This window comes from Limanda limanda, chromosome 17 (genome assembly GCF_963576545.1).
Source record: "Limanda limanda chromosome 17, fLimLim1.1, whole genome shotgun sequence".
Lineage (NCBI taxonomy): Eukaryota > Metazoa > Chordata > Actinopteri > Pleuronectiformes > Pleuronectidae > Limanda > Limanda limanda.
Window position 1 is genome coordinate 18,086,568 of NC_083652.1, and position 16,236 is coordinate 18,102,803.

The following is a 16,236-nucleotide window of genomic DNA, read 5'->3' on the forward strand; positions in this document are numbered from 1 at the left end:
CTTAACATTTCCCGATGGATGAATCAATTAAAACATGTTGGGCTTTTCTCTTTACTCCTGCTACCTGATGGTGGAGCTAAACCGCTTCTACACCGGAGTCAGAGGGAATTCTACCCATGGTGCTCCTGTTCCTGTTCTCCAGAAACCATAAGGATCGGACTGTGATGTAGGAACCAGGGCCTCCACGTGTGTCTCACGCATGCGCACAGCTCCACTGTGTCCTCACCGTGGGCTCATCTGGCTGCGAGGGCGCATGCGTGTATCTGCCCAGTGACGTCAGAGTCGTCTCCAGTGTGTCTCCATAGACATATATAAAGACTAGATGTCTCGTTCGACGGAGCCGGACGTCAACACATGGCGGCCATCTTGCTACGGGGCAGCACGCTCACCCATAACATTGTGTTGGTAGTGGTAAATAACCATAACTTGCTCAATTTTCAACCGATTTTGAAACGGTCTGCTTTGTTATAAACGTCAGAGTTGTAGATATGACACTGCATACTTATGAATAATTATGTTATTTTCTAAAAAAAAAAAAAAAAAAATTATGCAGTGTCATAACTACATCTCTGACGTTTATAACAAACCAGACGGTTTCAAAATCGGTTGAAAATTGAGTAAGTTATGGTTATTTACCACTACCAACACAATGTTATGGGTGAGGGAGCTGCCCCCTAGCAAGATGGCCGCCATGTGGTGACGTCCGGCTCCGTTTGCCGGCAACGCAGACGAGACATCTAGCCTTTATATATGTCTATGTGTGTCTCCAGCACAACATCTGAACAAAGGCCTGCCCCTTTTTTCATGAGGATCTCTCTACCGCCATCGTTACTTTACGAGTAATCACGATTACTACCTCGGATTACGATACTTTTTATTTTTATATTCCGAGGCGCCGCTGGCAGCAGGGACCGCGGCAGCGATGGACGCGGATCAGCAGGAGAGCAGCGGGGAGAGCAAGTCGGCCATGCACACTTGGCGCTTTCGCCACCATTTCACGTACAAGGCAGACCAGGGAAAGAATATCATCGTGCAGTGTAACCTGTGTCTGCCGAGGGTCAACCTGCTGTCCACGTCCAAGACCTCCACGTCCAACCTCAAGAAGCATTTAGACGTGAGTTTCAGGAAGTCGTGTCCCTGTGGTCCGATCAGGTTAATGTTTGAAAGAGTCAATGAATGAATGAACAGCACCCCCCACCCTTATGATTAATCACGTTACATGGTGCTGAGTACCCGGAGCCTCCCCCCACGTTCCACTCCTGCACGAAACTCCACCACCGTGTTGTTTTCAAACGCTCTTTTCTTTGCAATTTGAAGTTTGTGCCCGGATTTTAAACACAAATGACACACACACACACACAACTAGTGGCAGAAACTTGGACTATGGGCAGAAAAGGTCTCTGGTTCTTCTCTGGTTCGACTCCACGGAGAAACAACAAAAAGACGAACCTGGATTGATCTGTCCAAGAGGATTCTCCCTACCCTGTCTAGTGCCCCTGAGCAAGGCACCTTACTCCCCCAACATCTGCTCCCCGGGCGCCGTACATGGCTGCTCACTGCTCTGTGTGTCCTGCACCAGATGGGTTAAAAGCAGAGGTTAAATTTCCCTCCTTGCATCAGTGTGCTTGTGTTTTGGACAAATAAATGTAATTTAATAAATGTATCTTAATCTTAATCCAAGGAACCAAGAGAAGCAACGTCACATACCAGAAGAGAAGAATAGTGTCCACTACAGGAGAAAACGCAATAATGATGATGATGATGATGATGATTAGGAATTAGGATTAGGGAGAGGCGGTGGACTAGTGGCAGAAACTTGGACTATGGGCAGAAAAGGTCTCTGGTTCGACTCCACGGAGAAACAACAAAAAGACGAACCTGGATTGATCTGTCCAAAAATCCAAGAGGATTCTCCCTACCCTGTCTAGTGCCCCTGAGCAAGGCACCTTACTCCCCCAACATCTGCTCCCTGGGCGCCGTACACGGCTGCCCACTGCTCTGTGTGTCCTGCACCAGATGGGTTAAAAGCAGAGGTTAAATTTCCCTACAATTGCATGAGTGTGCTTGTGCATGTCTGTGCATGTGTTTGGGACAAATAAATGTATCTTAATCTTAATCTAAACCAGTAACACAACCCCTCTGGTGTTTTTTTGTCTTTTCAGAGAACACACTTGGGCTGCGAAGCCTGTCCTGACGTCAAGAGGGGGAGGAAGAAGGAGGAACACAACGGCGAGGAGAGCAGGCACTGCCAGCTCAAGAAGCTCAAGGCGGAGATCATCTCCAAGTACACCACCCAGGCCAAGGTGGACGAACTCATCTACGACTTCATCGTGGAGGACTGCCTGTCGTTCTACGTGCTGGAGCAGCCGGGCTTCATGAAGCTGATCTCAGGCCTGACTGAAGGGCTGAAGTCCATGGACAGGGTGACCTTGTTTACAAAGGTGGACCAGAGCTACTCCAGGATGCGGGAGGAGCTCATGACCCGACTCGGCAGCACCCAGTACGTGTGCACCACGGCTGACGTGTGGACAGCCAACAACAGGAGCTTCTTCGGGATGACCTGCCACTGGATCGACAGCGTCTCTCTGGAGAGGAAGTCTGCCGCTCTGGGGTTCGCCCGGCTGCAGGGCAAGATCACGTACGACACCGTCGCCGGGCGCATCCACGACATCCACGTGGCCTTCAACATCGAGAGCAAAGTGCAGATCACGGTCACGGACAACGGCAGCCCCTTCATGAGCGTCTTCAAAGAGTTCGCACCGGACAGCCAGGACAGCGACGATGACATTGGGTTCTATGAGAACGTGAGCTCTGTGCTGGAGGGCGAGCCGGAGAAGGGCACCTTCCTGTTCCTGCCCACGGTGCAGCGCTGCGCCTCACACACCCTGGAGCAGATCGTTGCCCAGGACTTCTGGCAGGCGGTGTCCCAGGGGCCCATGTGCCAGCTCCACTACAACACCATGGCCAAGGTGTTTTCCATATTTAGCAAATGTCACCATCTCCAGGTGGGCATGGACGCAGCGGAGGAGATAGGGAAGATGGCGCTCGTTGTCCCTTCTGTGATCCGCTGGAACGTGGAGTACTGTGCCGTGCAGAAGATCGTCTCTCTCACCGAGCGCGAGCTGACGGAGCTGTGCGCCCGCCTGGAGGTGCCGCGCATGCAGCCGGAGGAGATGGCCTTCCTGAAAGAGTACGTGACGGTTTTCCACCCGCTCGCTTTTGCACTGGAACTTTTTCAAGCCGAGCAGAAATGTTACCTGGGCCTGGTCATCCCGACCGTGCTCAGCCTGAAGAACAAGCTGAACGAGCAGAAAGACACGACGACCTACTTCGGCGAAGTCATCAACGCCATTGCGATGGCTATCGACGTGCGGTTCCTGGAGCTGTTCGCCAGCACGGAAGCGAAGATCGCAACAGCGACCACGCCGCAGTTCCGCCTGTGGTGGATGGCTGCGTCCGAGCGGGAGGAGATGTGCTCCGTGTTGGCCACGGAGGCGTCGCAGATGGATCCCTGCTCCGTGACCGAGGAGAGCCCCAGCCGGGACCCGTCCACCATCAAGTCGGAGGATGACTTCTTCAGCTACGGCTCCGTGAAGCCCTACGCGCAGACCCAGCAGCGGGGGGTGATGGAGGAGATCCGCAAGTACATCGAAGGAACCGGGAAGAGCCTGGAGTGCCTGCAGGACTTCCCCCGAGTGAAGCAGCTCTTCCTCAAGTACAACACCACGCTGCCGTCCACGGCGCCCGTCCAGCGTCTCTTCAGCCAGAAAGGAAACCTGGTCACGTCGCAGAGGAACTTTCTGACCGACGACTACTTTGAGCGCATTCAACTTTTGAGATACAACAGCAACTTGCTCTCTTTAACCATAGAGTGAATTAAATGCCGTGAACTGTGTCTCTCTCTCTCGCAGCCTTTGTGTTGACGCAGAATCAAACCACCTTGTGCTTAAATCGTCACAGGAAACCCCCCGAGTTCTTCCTCTCATCACAGATGACTTAGCCCAGACGTGTTTTCTAAAGGAACCCTGTCCTGTTTTGATAGGCGTGGCTTATTTCTCCCACTCCATAATGGCCTAAAGAAAAAAAATCTGAATTGACAATCATCGACAGTGACATTCAAGGACTGAATATACTGACGCTATCTTTTTTAGTGTGATGTCGTTTTGATTTGAAGTCGCCACAGGGTTAAAAAGAGGAGATTTTTTTTTTTTGGTCTTTCTGTTCAGTTAGTTTTTTCTACAGCTGTTCAATGAGAATGCATCTCCTGTCTGTATGTTTTATATCATATATAAAGATATGTGACAATTTAGTCTCACCTTTTCATTCCTCTACCGGCTGAAAATCACAAGTGATCACACAACTGATGGAATCGGCCGTCAAGACGCAGCGAGAAAACTGAAAGATGTCAGAGCTGCACAGTCCCGAGTGGGCCCAGATGTCAGTTAAGAGCTTTGGTGTTGTCTGACAGCTGCCTGGAGACCATCAGGAGACTGTCAAAAAACACACACACACAAACACACACAGGCAAAACCGTCGAAAACATGACACTTGTGAAGATGCTAAACTAATCTCTAGAGAGCATGAAAAACCAGAGGAGGTTTTTTTATCTAGTTTTCAACATTACTGCCTGTACGACCGTATTCACACACACACACACACGTATAAATATGTATGTGATGTTTGACTTTGCTTGCAGCACTCACAAAGGATTATACTTGACATAAACCTGAACTGAAATTGAACTGCTCCAAATTCTGTTCCTTTCAACTGACAGACAGGGAACCTGGATTCCATTCTGCAACACTTCAGCTGATGAGAAATCACCTCAAACAACTGGTTGCACAGAAAAGATAAACATCCACAAAGTTCCACTCAACAGGTGTGGAACTAAATGTTTAGTGGAGTCAATGGGACTGTCGTGTTGGTAACACTCTAAAAGCTGCATTTAAAATTACTTCCTTGGATTATATGGTTTCAACTGGAATATAAACAAACATTTATCTGCCCTTGATTTCAATACTTTCAGTTGTCTGTCCATACCACTGTCATATGAAATACAGCCTGAGTTTGAGGCTGTCTTGATATTTGGGTGTTAAAAGAATTTGTCTAGAAATATTCCATATTCAACCAATTAGCTTAATTCATTTTAAACAATTCTGGGCAAGAAATGTTCTGGGCAGGACATTTCAAAGTTAAAACATCAATGTTTCTCTAGTCTTTTTTGGACAAACTACACAGTGGTGACTGATTCACAATTGAAGTACATAAGGTTCTTCTTTGATCTGAGCTGATTCTCATATCTCTGCTCAGAGCAAATATTTAACTACATGAAGGATTTTCAGTTGAGTTAAACACTGCATATCGTATTTCCTGTAGTAAGATATAATTTTAATATTTTGCTCATATCCCAAAGTTTCTTCCCATAACATTTTCTGTGATACCTCAAATGTCCTAAAAGAGAACAAGTGCAACAGGATCATCTGGTGAACAAGGTTCAACTACATGTTTAGACAACCTTTGACAACCCTGCCACCTGTTGGACACAGAGGTGAACTTCAGTGAAGCCACTTGTTTGGTTACTCCAGAAAAATACATTTAATGAAAACATTCAAACAAAGCTCAGGTCCCAGTTCAAACAGGGAGTGTTTTAATGGCTTCAGGAAAACAAATGGTACGAAGGATTACTTTTGAAAACAAACCAGTAATAAAACACACACATATTGAGAACAGGATCATGTTAGGCACAAAGTGGGTGGAAGGTGTAGTCAGTACCTTTGATTTAATCCATCACCAAGCCCTTGTCTTTACAGTCCTCTCATGCTTCCTTCCTTGCATAAGTAGCATAGAATCTCTTGTGATATAAAAGATATCACCAAGCCCTAGGATACGGCATTAAAATAAAACATATTCATACTGGCACCTGACTACTGCTTCAAAATTGACTTCAAAAATGTAATCCTGTGTTTTCAAGTAGATCTCATCTCAGAAACTGCTCCTCTGAGTGTTACACCATTATACATTCTAATATTGCTGATAAATGAATGTGTAAGTGACAGTTTAATATAACAGGAACTCTAGCTGGAGCTAGATTCAACAATAATCCATGACAATGCATCATATATTTGAAATAAGTTGTGGAAAGTAGCTGCTGTCAAATGAAAGCAGTGTAATAAAAAGGAACAATATTATCGCTGTGACATGAAGCACAAATGGAAATATTCAAAAGTGTAGCACTATTTTATGTGCCTTAAATCTGTGCTCACGATGAAATAAGAATGTTTAATGCATTAACCATGTCACTACGCTGCCAGACTTTCACCATCACTGCCCATGTTTATCTTTTTGTAGAATATTTTATTTTTCCAAATATTTTCACAATGCAAGAGAACATGCAGAGCATACAGAACACTCTACATTAAACATTACACAACATAACATAACAATTTAAAAAATACAGATGAAATAAAACTAATTAAATAAATAAAGTAAATAATTCCCCCTACCCAAAGAGAAAACAAAAAAAAGTTGGTGCATAGGATGACACATCACAGAGAAATACCGCAATGACACAGTAAATAATGTAATTCAGAGCTCCAAATAGTTACAGTCCTATGGTACCGTTGGTGGTGTATCCATGTACTCCAAATACGGCTGCCAGATTTACAAAAATAACTTATATTTCTTTCTGAGACTATATGTAATCTTTTCAAGAGGAATACAACTGTTCATTTCCACAGACCATCGGTCTATTAGAGTCGGGGAATCAGACTTCCAAGTCATTGCTATACATTTCCTGGCAACACATAAAGCAATTTCTGCAAATTTAATTTGGAGCTTTGTTAAAGACCAGTTGAAAGTTTTGAAGTTTTGCCCATGTTTATCTTGATTTATTTCATATTCCTTATATCTCTAGTTTTATTCTTGAGCTTTTACAGGCTATGTTAGTCTAATGCAAAACTCTGTGTAGCTTCCGTTTTGTATCCTTAATTCTGTATTTATATTTAACTTCAACACTCTGCCACGGTTTCTTGTGTCTTTGTCTCACCTTATACTTCAAATATTTGTATTGTCAACATCTCCATTAGCACATACTGCTTTACATTGACAGCTTTGTAGTAGTTCTGGTGGCTGAACTTTAATCTCACTCAATTTGTCTTTGACTTAATTGGGATTATTCTCATGCTCTTGTATTTAAATGTTTTGTGTGATACTAGATGTATACATTTTCCTCAGGATCAATAAAGTATCTATATGTAAGCATCAGAGGTGTCAAGTAATGAAGTACAAATACTTTGTTACCTTACTTAAGTAGAAATGTTGGGTATCTATTCTTAACTGGACTATTTATTTTTCAGACGACTTTTTATAGTTTCACGCAAGTATCTGTACTTTCTACTCCTTACATTTAAAAAATAGCCTCGTTACTCCTATTTAATTTTGGCTTGTTTTCATTCCGGTTTGTCATCGTTCAAAAACACACACAAAAAAAGGCAACACGACCTTGTTACGACTTTTACTTCCTCTAGATAGTCAAGTTTGATTATTGGTAGTGTTGAGTCCAAAGGTCTCTTCCAACAATATATGTATTTGATTGTAATACAATTTTATAATTTTAAATGGGCATATTTGGAGTTCTAACAGGTTTTTTTGGAGGAGGGGGGGGGGGGGTAGTGCACTATAGGCCCCTAAGACGCGGCTTAAGAGTTTGTCCTTAATGGAAACATTTTTTCCCTTACATTACTTTTACTTTTATACTTTAAGTAGTTTTGAAAGCAGTACTTTTACACTTTTACTTAAGTAAAAAGCTTGAGTTGATATTTCAACTTCTACAAAAGTATTTTTAAAACCCTAGTATCTATCTAGCCCTAGGGAGAGGCGGTAGACTAGTGGCAGAAAAACTTGGACTACTAGCAGAGAAGGGGTCTCTGGTTCGATGCTGGTTCGACTCCACGGTTCGTCTCCTCGGAGTTTCGGCGGAAACTTGCCTGGATGGTGTAACGAACCCGGACCTGTCCAAAGTTAAAAAAGACTCTTCTCCCTACCCTGTCTAGTGCCCCTGAGCAAGGCACCTTACTCCCCCAACATCTGCTCCCCGGGCGCCGTACCTGGCAGCCCACTGCTCTGCTCTGCAGTGTGTCCTGCACCAGATGGGTGAAATGCAGAGGACTAATTTCCCCAATGCATGAGTGTGTCTTTGCATGTTTGTGCATGTGTGTGGGATTAATAAAGTGTATCTTCTTCTTCTTCTATACTTCTACTTGAGTAATGAATGTGAATACTTTTTGACACCTCTGGTAAGCATATATGTATGTATATATAGTTTTCTGCTGTTATCCAAGTTGTAATCTGTGTCTGCTGGGGGTCAACCTGCTGTCCACGTCGAAAGCCTCCACATCCAACCTCAAGAAGCATTTAGACGTGAGTTTCAGGAAGTCGTGTCCCTGTGCCCCCCCCCCTGTGATTAATCACGTTGAATGCTGCTGAGTACCAAGAGGGGGAGGTATAAAGAGGAAGGCAACGGCGGAGAGAGCAGACACTTCCAGCTCAAGAAGCTCCAGGCAGAGATCATCTCCATGTCCACCACCCAGGCAAAGATCTACGACCTCATCGTGGAAGACCGCCTGTCGCTCTATGTGCTGGAGCACCAGGGCTTCTCCAGGATGTAGGGGAACTTCATGACCATGTCCAGACTCCGGCAGCATCCAGTAGTGATGGCGAGATGAAGCTTCATGAAATATAACCCGACACACGCTTCGAAGCCTAGACCCGGAATGACCCATCGCTACTAGCATCCAGTACGTGTGCACCACGGCTGACATCTGGACAGCCAACACCTGGAGCTTCTTCGGGATGACCTGCCACTGGATCCACATGGTCTTCAACATGGAAAGCAAAGTTCAGGTCACTGTCACTGACTGGCAGCCCCTTCATGAGCGTCTTCAACAGCGACGAGGACATTGGGTTCTATGAGAATGTGAGCACTGTGATGGAGGGTGAGTCCGATGTTAGGTTTCAGATTATACGTGCCTTTATACTGAAGTCCATGCTTTTGCAGCGGGAGGAGATCCGCCAGGACAGGGGAGGAACAGGGAAGAGCCTGCAGGACTGAAGCAGCTTGTCCTCTCTTCAGTCAGAACCTGGTCACGTCGCAGAGGAACTTTCTGACCGACGACTACAACAGCAACTTGCTCTCTTTGACCTCAGAGTGAATTAAATGCCATGAACTGCAGGTGGGGGGAATCGATGCCAGGTGCCAGGGAGAGAGTCTGATTGTACACAGGTGTTCCAGTTCAACTAATGACTCTGCCCTGGATTTCAATATCTTCAGTTCTTTGTCCATACCACTGTCATATGAAATATAGCCTGAGTTTTTAGGCTGTCTTAATATGAGTGTTTAAAGAATATGTCTTTATATATCTTTTTTTTTTTTAATAAATGTTCTGGGCAGGACCTTTCAAAGTTAAAACAAATGGGTCTAGTCTTTGGACAAACTACACAGTGGTGACTGACATCTGAAATACAGTACTGAAGATTCTTGTTAGATCTGAGCTGATTCTCATATCTCTGCTCAGACCAAATATTTAATGAAGGATTTTAAGTTGAGTTAAACACTGCAAATCGTCATTTCCTGTAGTAAGAATGTCTAGAAATATTCCATATTCAACAAATTACCTTAATTCACGTTTTTTAAACCATTCTGGGCAAGAAATGTTCTGGGCAGGACATTTCAAAGTTAAAACATCAATGTTTCTCTAGTTTTTTTTGGACAAACTACACACTACTGCTCAGACCAAATATTTAACTACATGAAGGATTTTAAGTTGAGTTAAACACTGCAAATCGTCATTTCCTGTTGTAAGATAATTTTAATATTTAGCTCATACCAAAGTCTGTTAACTCAAATTCCCTTAATGATGTGATCCAGTGTATAAGAGAACAAGTGCAACAGGATCATCTGGTGAACAAGGTTCGACTGCATGTTTAGAAAGATTTCATGACAACCCTGCCACCTGTTGGACACAGAGGTGAACTTCAGTGAAAGCCACTTGTTTGGTTACTCCAGAGAAATACATTTAATGAAAAAATTCAAACAAAGCTCAGGCCCCAGTTCAAACTTTGATCCAAAGTAGAAGTTTTAATTGCTTCAGGAAAACAAATGGTACAAAGTATTACTTTTGAAAACAAACCAGTAATACCCGCCACCACGTTAACACACACAAACACATTGAGAACAGGATCATGTTAGGCACAAAGTGGGTGGAAGGTGTAGTCAGTACCTTTGATTTAATCCATCACCAAGCCCTTGTCTTTACAGTCCTCTCATGCTTCCTCCCTTGCAAAAGTAGCATAGGATCTCTTGTGATATAAAAGCAGCATGGCAGAGACAAATACTCTTTAAGTTACTTTACCCATAAACCATTTTGCTTCCACTGAGTCTCTGTCAGTTCAGTGATATAATACAATAAGGAGGGAAGCATTAGAAAGCTTTCCAGACATGGCTTGGATATCTTAATATTCTGAAGCCTTTCTCTCACTTTGCTTGTGTAGGTAGGACACCGTCTCTGGTGTCTGCTCCTGGGACGGCACCAGTCACTGCACGACTGCCTTGGCCGGGCTGAAGTGGCCCAGGTTGTCGCAGGACTTTTGCCAGCGCTGGACATTAGCGGGGGCGGAGGAGGCCGAGCCACATCGCAGCACGCAGCAATAGCAGGCGACGTCAGCCAGGGAGAACTCCGGCCCGGCCAGCCAGGGGTTCCGGCCCAGAGCGGAGTTAAGCGCCCGCAGGACAGCAGCTTGCTCCTTGGCACTGCCCTCTGCCAGCTGGAAGAAAGCCATGTCCACCCAGCTGTCCACCATGGTGGCGAGGGCGGGATCGCTGGGGTAGGGCGCCAGCAGCTTGAAGAGGAAGCGTGCCACGTTGGCTTCACCCTCGATGGGACACATGTTCTGGATGCTAAACTTCATTTGCAGCTTGGGGACTGTGGATAGAGCACAGGTGTCACATTGTAACATGGACAGTAGCATTAACAACACATGTCAATATGCTTAGTACTGCTCGTATGAATACAAAGCTCTAAAGAGTAATTAGGTTCCCAATCAAGTGCCAAGCAACAGAGAGAGTTCATATTTTATATATATACTATGTTAACCTTGTGCTTTGATCTACTACCAGTAATACCAGTTGTACAAGAATGTTTCCTTCATCTCTTTGTCCCTTCTTGTCCATCCACTAACACACACACATTCCCTCTCACTGTGGCCTTTAGGGATTGGGGGAAAAATCGATTCAGTTACAAATCGCGATTCTTGTGAATGACGATTTTAAATCCCAAATCGATTGTTTAAAAATTTAAAAAAATTTTTTTAAACATACTTATTGGTTTATACCGGGGGGATATATGGGGGGAGCAACATCACCCCAGAGCATGTTGACCAGCTCTTGTTTTTGCACAAGAATCTAAACATACCCAAGCACTAGCTTTGTATCGCCTACATGCAAACAACAATAGCCTACAGTTTGTTTATTTCAAAGTTTATATTTTAAGTAAACTTTTATTCATTCTATTTAATTTACCTTTTATTTATTGTTTAAAAGTAGCCTAAGTGGCATACATTTCTTAATCTGTCAGTTTGTGTGCAGTTGACAGGGGCTATACAATAATAGGGAACATTTTTATTTATTTTCTCTATTGGCTGCCCGGCAGTCATTAAGTTAATGTAAATATTTGAAATAAAACTTGCAAAGCTCTAAGTGAATTTGACTGTGTTGTATTTGAAGGTATGATTCAACATTTTTCCATGGTCCAGTATTTAAAAATAAAAAAGTAACCAAAAGAAATCGCAGGAAATCGTAATATCGAATCGCAATACTTACAGAATCGCAATACCCACAGAATCGCAATACATATCGTATCGCCACCTAAGTATCGTGATAGTATCGTATCGGGAGGTCCCTGCCGATTCCCGTCCCTAGTGGCCTTACCATCTTTCCATATGAGTGTGAAGCCCAGCTGGAACAGGTGGCGCGCATAGCTGTCTTGGTGGCGTGGGCCGAGGCAGGACAGGAGCTGTGACGGGACGTCGGCAACTGAGGAGTGGACGTGGACGGTGGACAGAACCCGATAGCGCTGACACAGCAGGCTGTGGAGCACCAGCAGGGTCAGAGGGGGCTGAGCTGGGTTGGCGTTTATGACGATGTCTCGGAGAGCGCCGTGGTCCTGATACAAACAAGACAAGAGGTAAGCAGCCACTCTGTCCAAAATACATTCTGTGTTCAACATTAATCTTCCATAACAAGACATAAACAGCTTGCACAATCTGGCCTTGGGATCAGTGCACACCCTCATTTATTATGAGGGTGTGGACTTCAATGGTAAATTCCATTACGTGCAGATCGTTCCATTAAGCACAATATGCAGAACTTGTAAGGACAGGCAGGTACAACAAGTATCATCAGAGACAGGTACCGCCAAACAGAGTAGTCAGGTTATGTCAATTGAAAGAAACAGGGCGACATTGTGCATAGGTTTGTGTCGGAAATAAATCTGGAATCTCTAAGCGCCCCAGTGTCTCACCTTGCCCAGTAGCGAGTCCAGGTCTGTGGTGCCCTGGAAGGCTGCGGAGCTGAGGGTCTGGGAGGAGAGGCAGCTGCTGACTGTCAGGTCCAGATCTGCATCGGGGGTGGTCACAGTCTTGGCCAGGCCGTCCACAGCTGCTTTCAACTCATACAGTTTTCTCATAATTTCATCCTGCCGAGCCTCCAGAGCTTTGACTGCTGGGTCCACCTCGCCGTTCTGGGGAAACAGAGTAAAGTCACAGTTGAGACATTTTGAACACAACTCTGCAGCGGTGTCACAGCCAGGGTAAAAGCTGCAGTGGCAACATTTACCAGAGTTAACACTGAGAACATATTTGACAGATTCAATGGCTAGAGATGCTCAGTCTAAAAGCACAGCCTTCACTCGGGACCAGAAACAAGTCCTTAAAATGAAAAGAAACAACATTGTGATCATAATAACTATTGATATCCACTAATGAAAAGTTTTATCTTTATATAATTTTGGTCATATCATCAAGCCCTGGGATACAGCATTAAAATAAAACATGTTAATATCGGCACCCGACTACTGCTTCAAGAATGACTTAATAAAATGTAATCCTGTGTTTTAAAGTAGATCTCATCTTAGAAACTGCTCCTTTGAGTGTTATACCATTATACATTCTAATATTGCTGATAAATGACTGTCTATGTTATTGTAATGCACCACTATGTGTAGCTTCCGTTTTGTATCTTTAATTCGGTATTTATATTTGGCTTCAACACTCTGCCTCCGTTTGTTGTATCTTTGTATCACCTTATACTTCAAATATTTGTATCGTCAACATCTCCATTAGCAAATACTTCTTTACATTGATAGCTTTGTAGTAGTTCTGGTGGCTGAACTTGTATCTCACTCAACTAATTTTTGACTTAATTTGAATTTGTATCATTCTTATGCTCTTGTGTTTCACCGTTTTGTGTGATACTGGAAGCATACACATTTTTTATCGATCAATAAAGAATCTATGTAAGTATATATAGTTTTCTGCTGTCATCTATGTTGTTTACTTTGTTGTGCTGCACACGTCTTGAAGAACTGCTGAATAGATTTCATTTGTTTTAACCAATAACAGTAAAGAAATATTATATTCTAAGGTGTTGTAGTTACTACACAGCTGGAGTACAAATCTCTTACGTGCCGTGACAGTTCCATATTAATAACAATGACCATGTATCACTTGAAACAGATTGATAACCTATAATCGAAGGTTGATGGACAGACAGTGGAGATGTGATTGTTGCATCAGCTAAAAGCGAAAGCACCCAAATGCTAAGTTAGCCAGCTAGCTTAGCCGAACGCGGCTAACGCTGACAGACGCTCGCCAGAGGAGCCGTGAGAGGAGCGGAACGAGCCGGAGGACAACAGCGAGAGGTAAACACAAACCAACAACGTGTCAACAAAATAACAACAAGCTGTAAGTAAAGATGAAGTTTGTCGAAATGAAGTTCACAGTTACCTGGAGCATGTGCTCGGAGGGGCAGCCGGTGCCCTGCTGATCGTGGACATTCGGTAACTTGTACATGCAGGTCGGTAAATCAACCTTAGTGTCCCCGGGACAGACGGACTTTACCTGGTACATGGGCATGGCGGAGGACAGGCGGACACCTGACACTGAGACACTGTTCAAATCACGGTCCCGCACACAGGCGTCTTCCTCCGGGGCTGAGAGGTGTTGACAGACGGCAGCAGGGACCAGGAGCACCGGGGAGACCGGAAGGAGGCCGCGCCGGCGTCACTTCCGGTAAAGCAGACCAGACTGGATTAATATATATAAAGAGATAATATTTAACCAGGTATTTGTTAGCACTTGAGCTAATGAGCTGTTGCATTGTATTAAAACAAGTTAATTATTTCATCTCACTGCTCCCATGTTTCCTTTGTTCTTCTACTCCCACATGTTTACAGACATCTTGAAACTGTATCGTTATATCATATGATTACATATTTTTGTTGGCAAAGAGAACAACTTTAAAAAAAATATATATATAGAAAAAAAAAAATCTGCTGTTTAAAATAACAAAATACAACATAACATGACATAACATAACATAAGTTAAGATACAGCTTAAACAAAAAATATATATAAAAAAATATATTTTTTTATATAAACAAATTAAATTAAATTAAATTAAATTAAATTAATCCTGCGCAGTCCACTTCTGCGCAGGGGTTGCGCAGTCTGCTTCTGCTGTTTAAAATAACAAAATACAACATAACATGACACAACATAACATAACATAAGTTAAGATACAGCTTAATGTCAAAGACAATTCTTGTGACAGATCTTGCATCTTGATTCTACAACAGCAAAGAATGATATAAGTTATTTGTATAAAGAAAATAAGGGAGAAGTAATGAGGAGTAAGGGAGAACCAGTGCCTAAACAAACAGTAAGCAAAAAAAGAAATACAAACATAGAAGAATGAAATAGAAATTGGACTTAAATAAGAAGAACCGAAAATGATTTATGTCGATAGGCACTTCTTGTGACGGGGGACTTGTGATGCCACCTGCTGTGATGTCTCTCACTGCAGTCAGAGGTGCAGCATAGTAACAAGGCTCGGCCTGTAGAGAGCAGTGCTGCTGCAGGTTTCAGTGGGGGTTCACATTTTGATCCAGGTCTTTGATAAAAATCAGTATTAGTGGTGAATCAAGCATTTATCCATACGACTCCACGTATGCTCAAATTCTTTTTGGGGACTAAGTTTGAGAAAAGTAGTTAAATAGAAACTAAGTGTGACAGTAAACTCAGAGACCGCAGGTTTCTGACCCTTAGAAAGGTCGGCAGCCATATGTGCTGTTTTTAATTTGTGGATGCTATGATAAAAACGTTATACCTTTACATAGTCATCTGTGCAATCATTTTTTTCTACTGAAAATTAAATTCTGTCATTTTTAATGTATATTTTAGGTGGTTTAGCCCTAAAGCATACACGTTATTATTTTTTTCCCCAGGTAATTGGGTGATATTTTCATCAATTTTGTTGCTTTTTCAATAAAAACGAGATAGTGATAATGGGAACGTGATTATTTAAGTAGTAATTATAGGTAAAAACATTACAATTATACCAAGTGGAGTCATCAGTTCAGTCAGATTAAAGATGGGTCAGTAGGAATTGGCATGAACTTAGTCTGGACGACTTGAAATTGTTCTCACACACATATTCCTGTAACTCCACCATGTTTGTGTCTGAGCCCATGTACTCTCTGTTGTCTTGTGTCTCATCTGACACCAAAGCTCTGTTCAAATAACCCAAATATGATCTCGGCTCAGTCTCGCCGTTGTTATTTAATCACAAAGGATTTTTTTTTCACCTAATAAAAACCTGGCAACACAATCCTTCACTAGAAAGCAATTGAGGAGGCCGATACCACTCATCCCCCTGTGGCCACTCTCTTCTCTGTCAGAGGAATCCACTTGGTGCCATTTCACACATGAGCTGCATCCTCTCCTCTCAAACCACCGTGACAAGAGAAGTTTAATGAAAATGCACGCTTGAGTTTGACGTCCCAACAGCTTGTCAACCCTGAATAATTCACTGAAAGGAGTGAGGGGAGGCGGAGGAGCGGGTGTTGGGTGTTGGGGCCGACCTGTGGCGGCTCTGCTGAGGGACCAGTCAGATCTAATGGCCGG

General features: G+C 43.5%; 2 protein-coding genes across 3 annotated transcripts; one reads left to right on the forward strand and one right to left on the reverse strand.

Annotated features, from left to right (window-relative positions):
• The first annotated feature begins 822 nt into the window (after positions 1-822).
• zgc:161969 (uncharacterized protein LOC569044 homolog) lies at positions 823-4,217 on the forward strand. The gene is made up of 2 exons (XM_061090406.1): positions 823-1,114; positions 2,163-4,217. Exons 1-2 carry the CDS (start codon positions 923-925, stop codon positions 3,873-3,875), a joined length of 1,905 nt encoding a protein of 634 aa, XP_060946389.1. The 5' UTR covers positions 823-922; the 3' UTR covers positions 3,876-4,217.
• Positions 4,218-10,115: 5,898 nt separating this feature from the next.
• aimp2 (aminoacyl tRNA synthetase complex interacting multifunctional protein 2) lies at positions 10,116-14,305 on the reverse strand. 2 transcript variants are annotated; one of them, XM_061089636.1, is made up of 4 exons: positions 14,173-14,305; positions 12,576-12,794; positions 11,984-12,218; positions 10,116-10,979 (listed from the first exon to the last, which is right to left on the reverse strand). In XM_061089636.1, exons 1-4 carry the CDS (start codon positions 14,185-14,187, stop codon positions 10,591-10,593), a joined length of 858 nt encoding a protein of 285 aa, XP_060945619.1. In that variant the 5' UTR covers positions 14,188-14,305; the 3' UTR covers positions 10,116-10,590. The 2 variants fall into 2 exon arrangements, with proteins under 2 accessions (XP_060945619.1, XP_060945617.1); XM_061089634.1 differs by having other exon boundaries at positions 14,059-14,305.
• Between the last annotated feature and the right edge of the window lie 1,931 nt (positions 14,306-16,236).

What these genes read in the sequence shown, in the direction of transcription:
- zgc:161969 (XM_061090406.1), top strand. Translation starts at nt 923, where the DNA reads ATGGACGCGGATCAGCAGGAGAGCAGCGGGGAGAGCAAGTCGGCCATG. An exon ending in ACCTCAAGAAGCATTTAGAC is followed by an intron (nt 1,115 to 2,162) that starts GTGAGTTTCAGG and finishes TTGTCTTTTCAG; the next exon opens with AGAACACACTTGGGCTGCGA.
- aimp2 (XM_061089634.1), bottom strand. Translation starts at nt 14,187, where the DNA reads ATGCCCATGTACCAGGTAAAGTCCGTCTGTCCCGGGGACACTAAGGTT. An exon ending in TGGACTCGCTACTGGGCAAG is followed by an intron (nt 12,219 to 12,575) that starts GTGAGACACTGG and finishes TGTTTGTATCAG; the next exon opens with GACCACGGCGCTCTCCGAGA. An exon ending in CACACTCATATGGAAAGATG is followed by an intron (nt 10,980 to 11,983) that starts GTAAGGCCACTA and finishes CTCTATCCACAG; the next exon opens with TCCCCAAGCTGCAAATGAAG.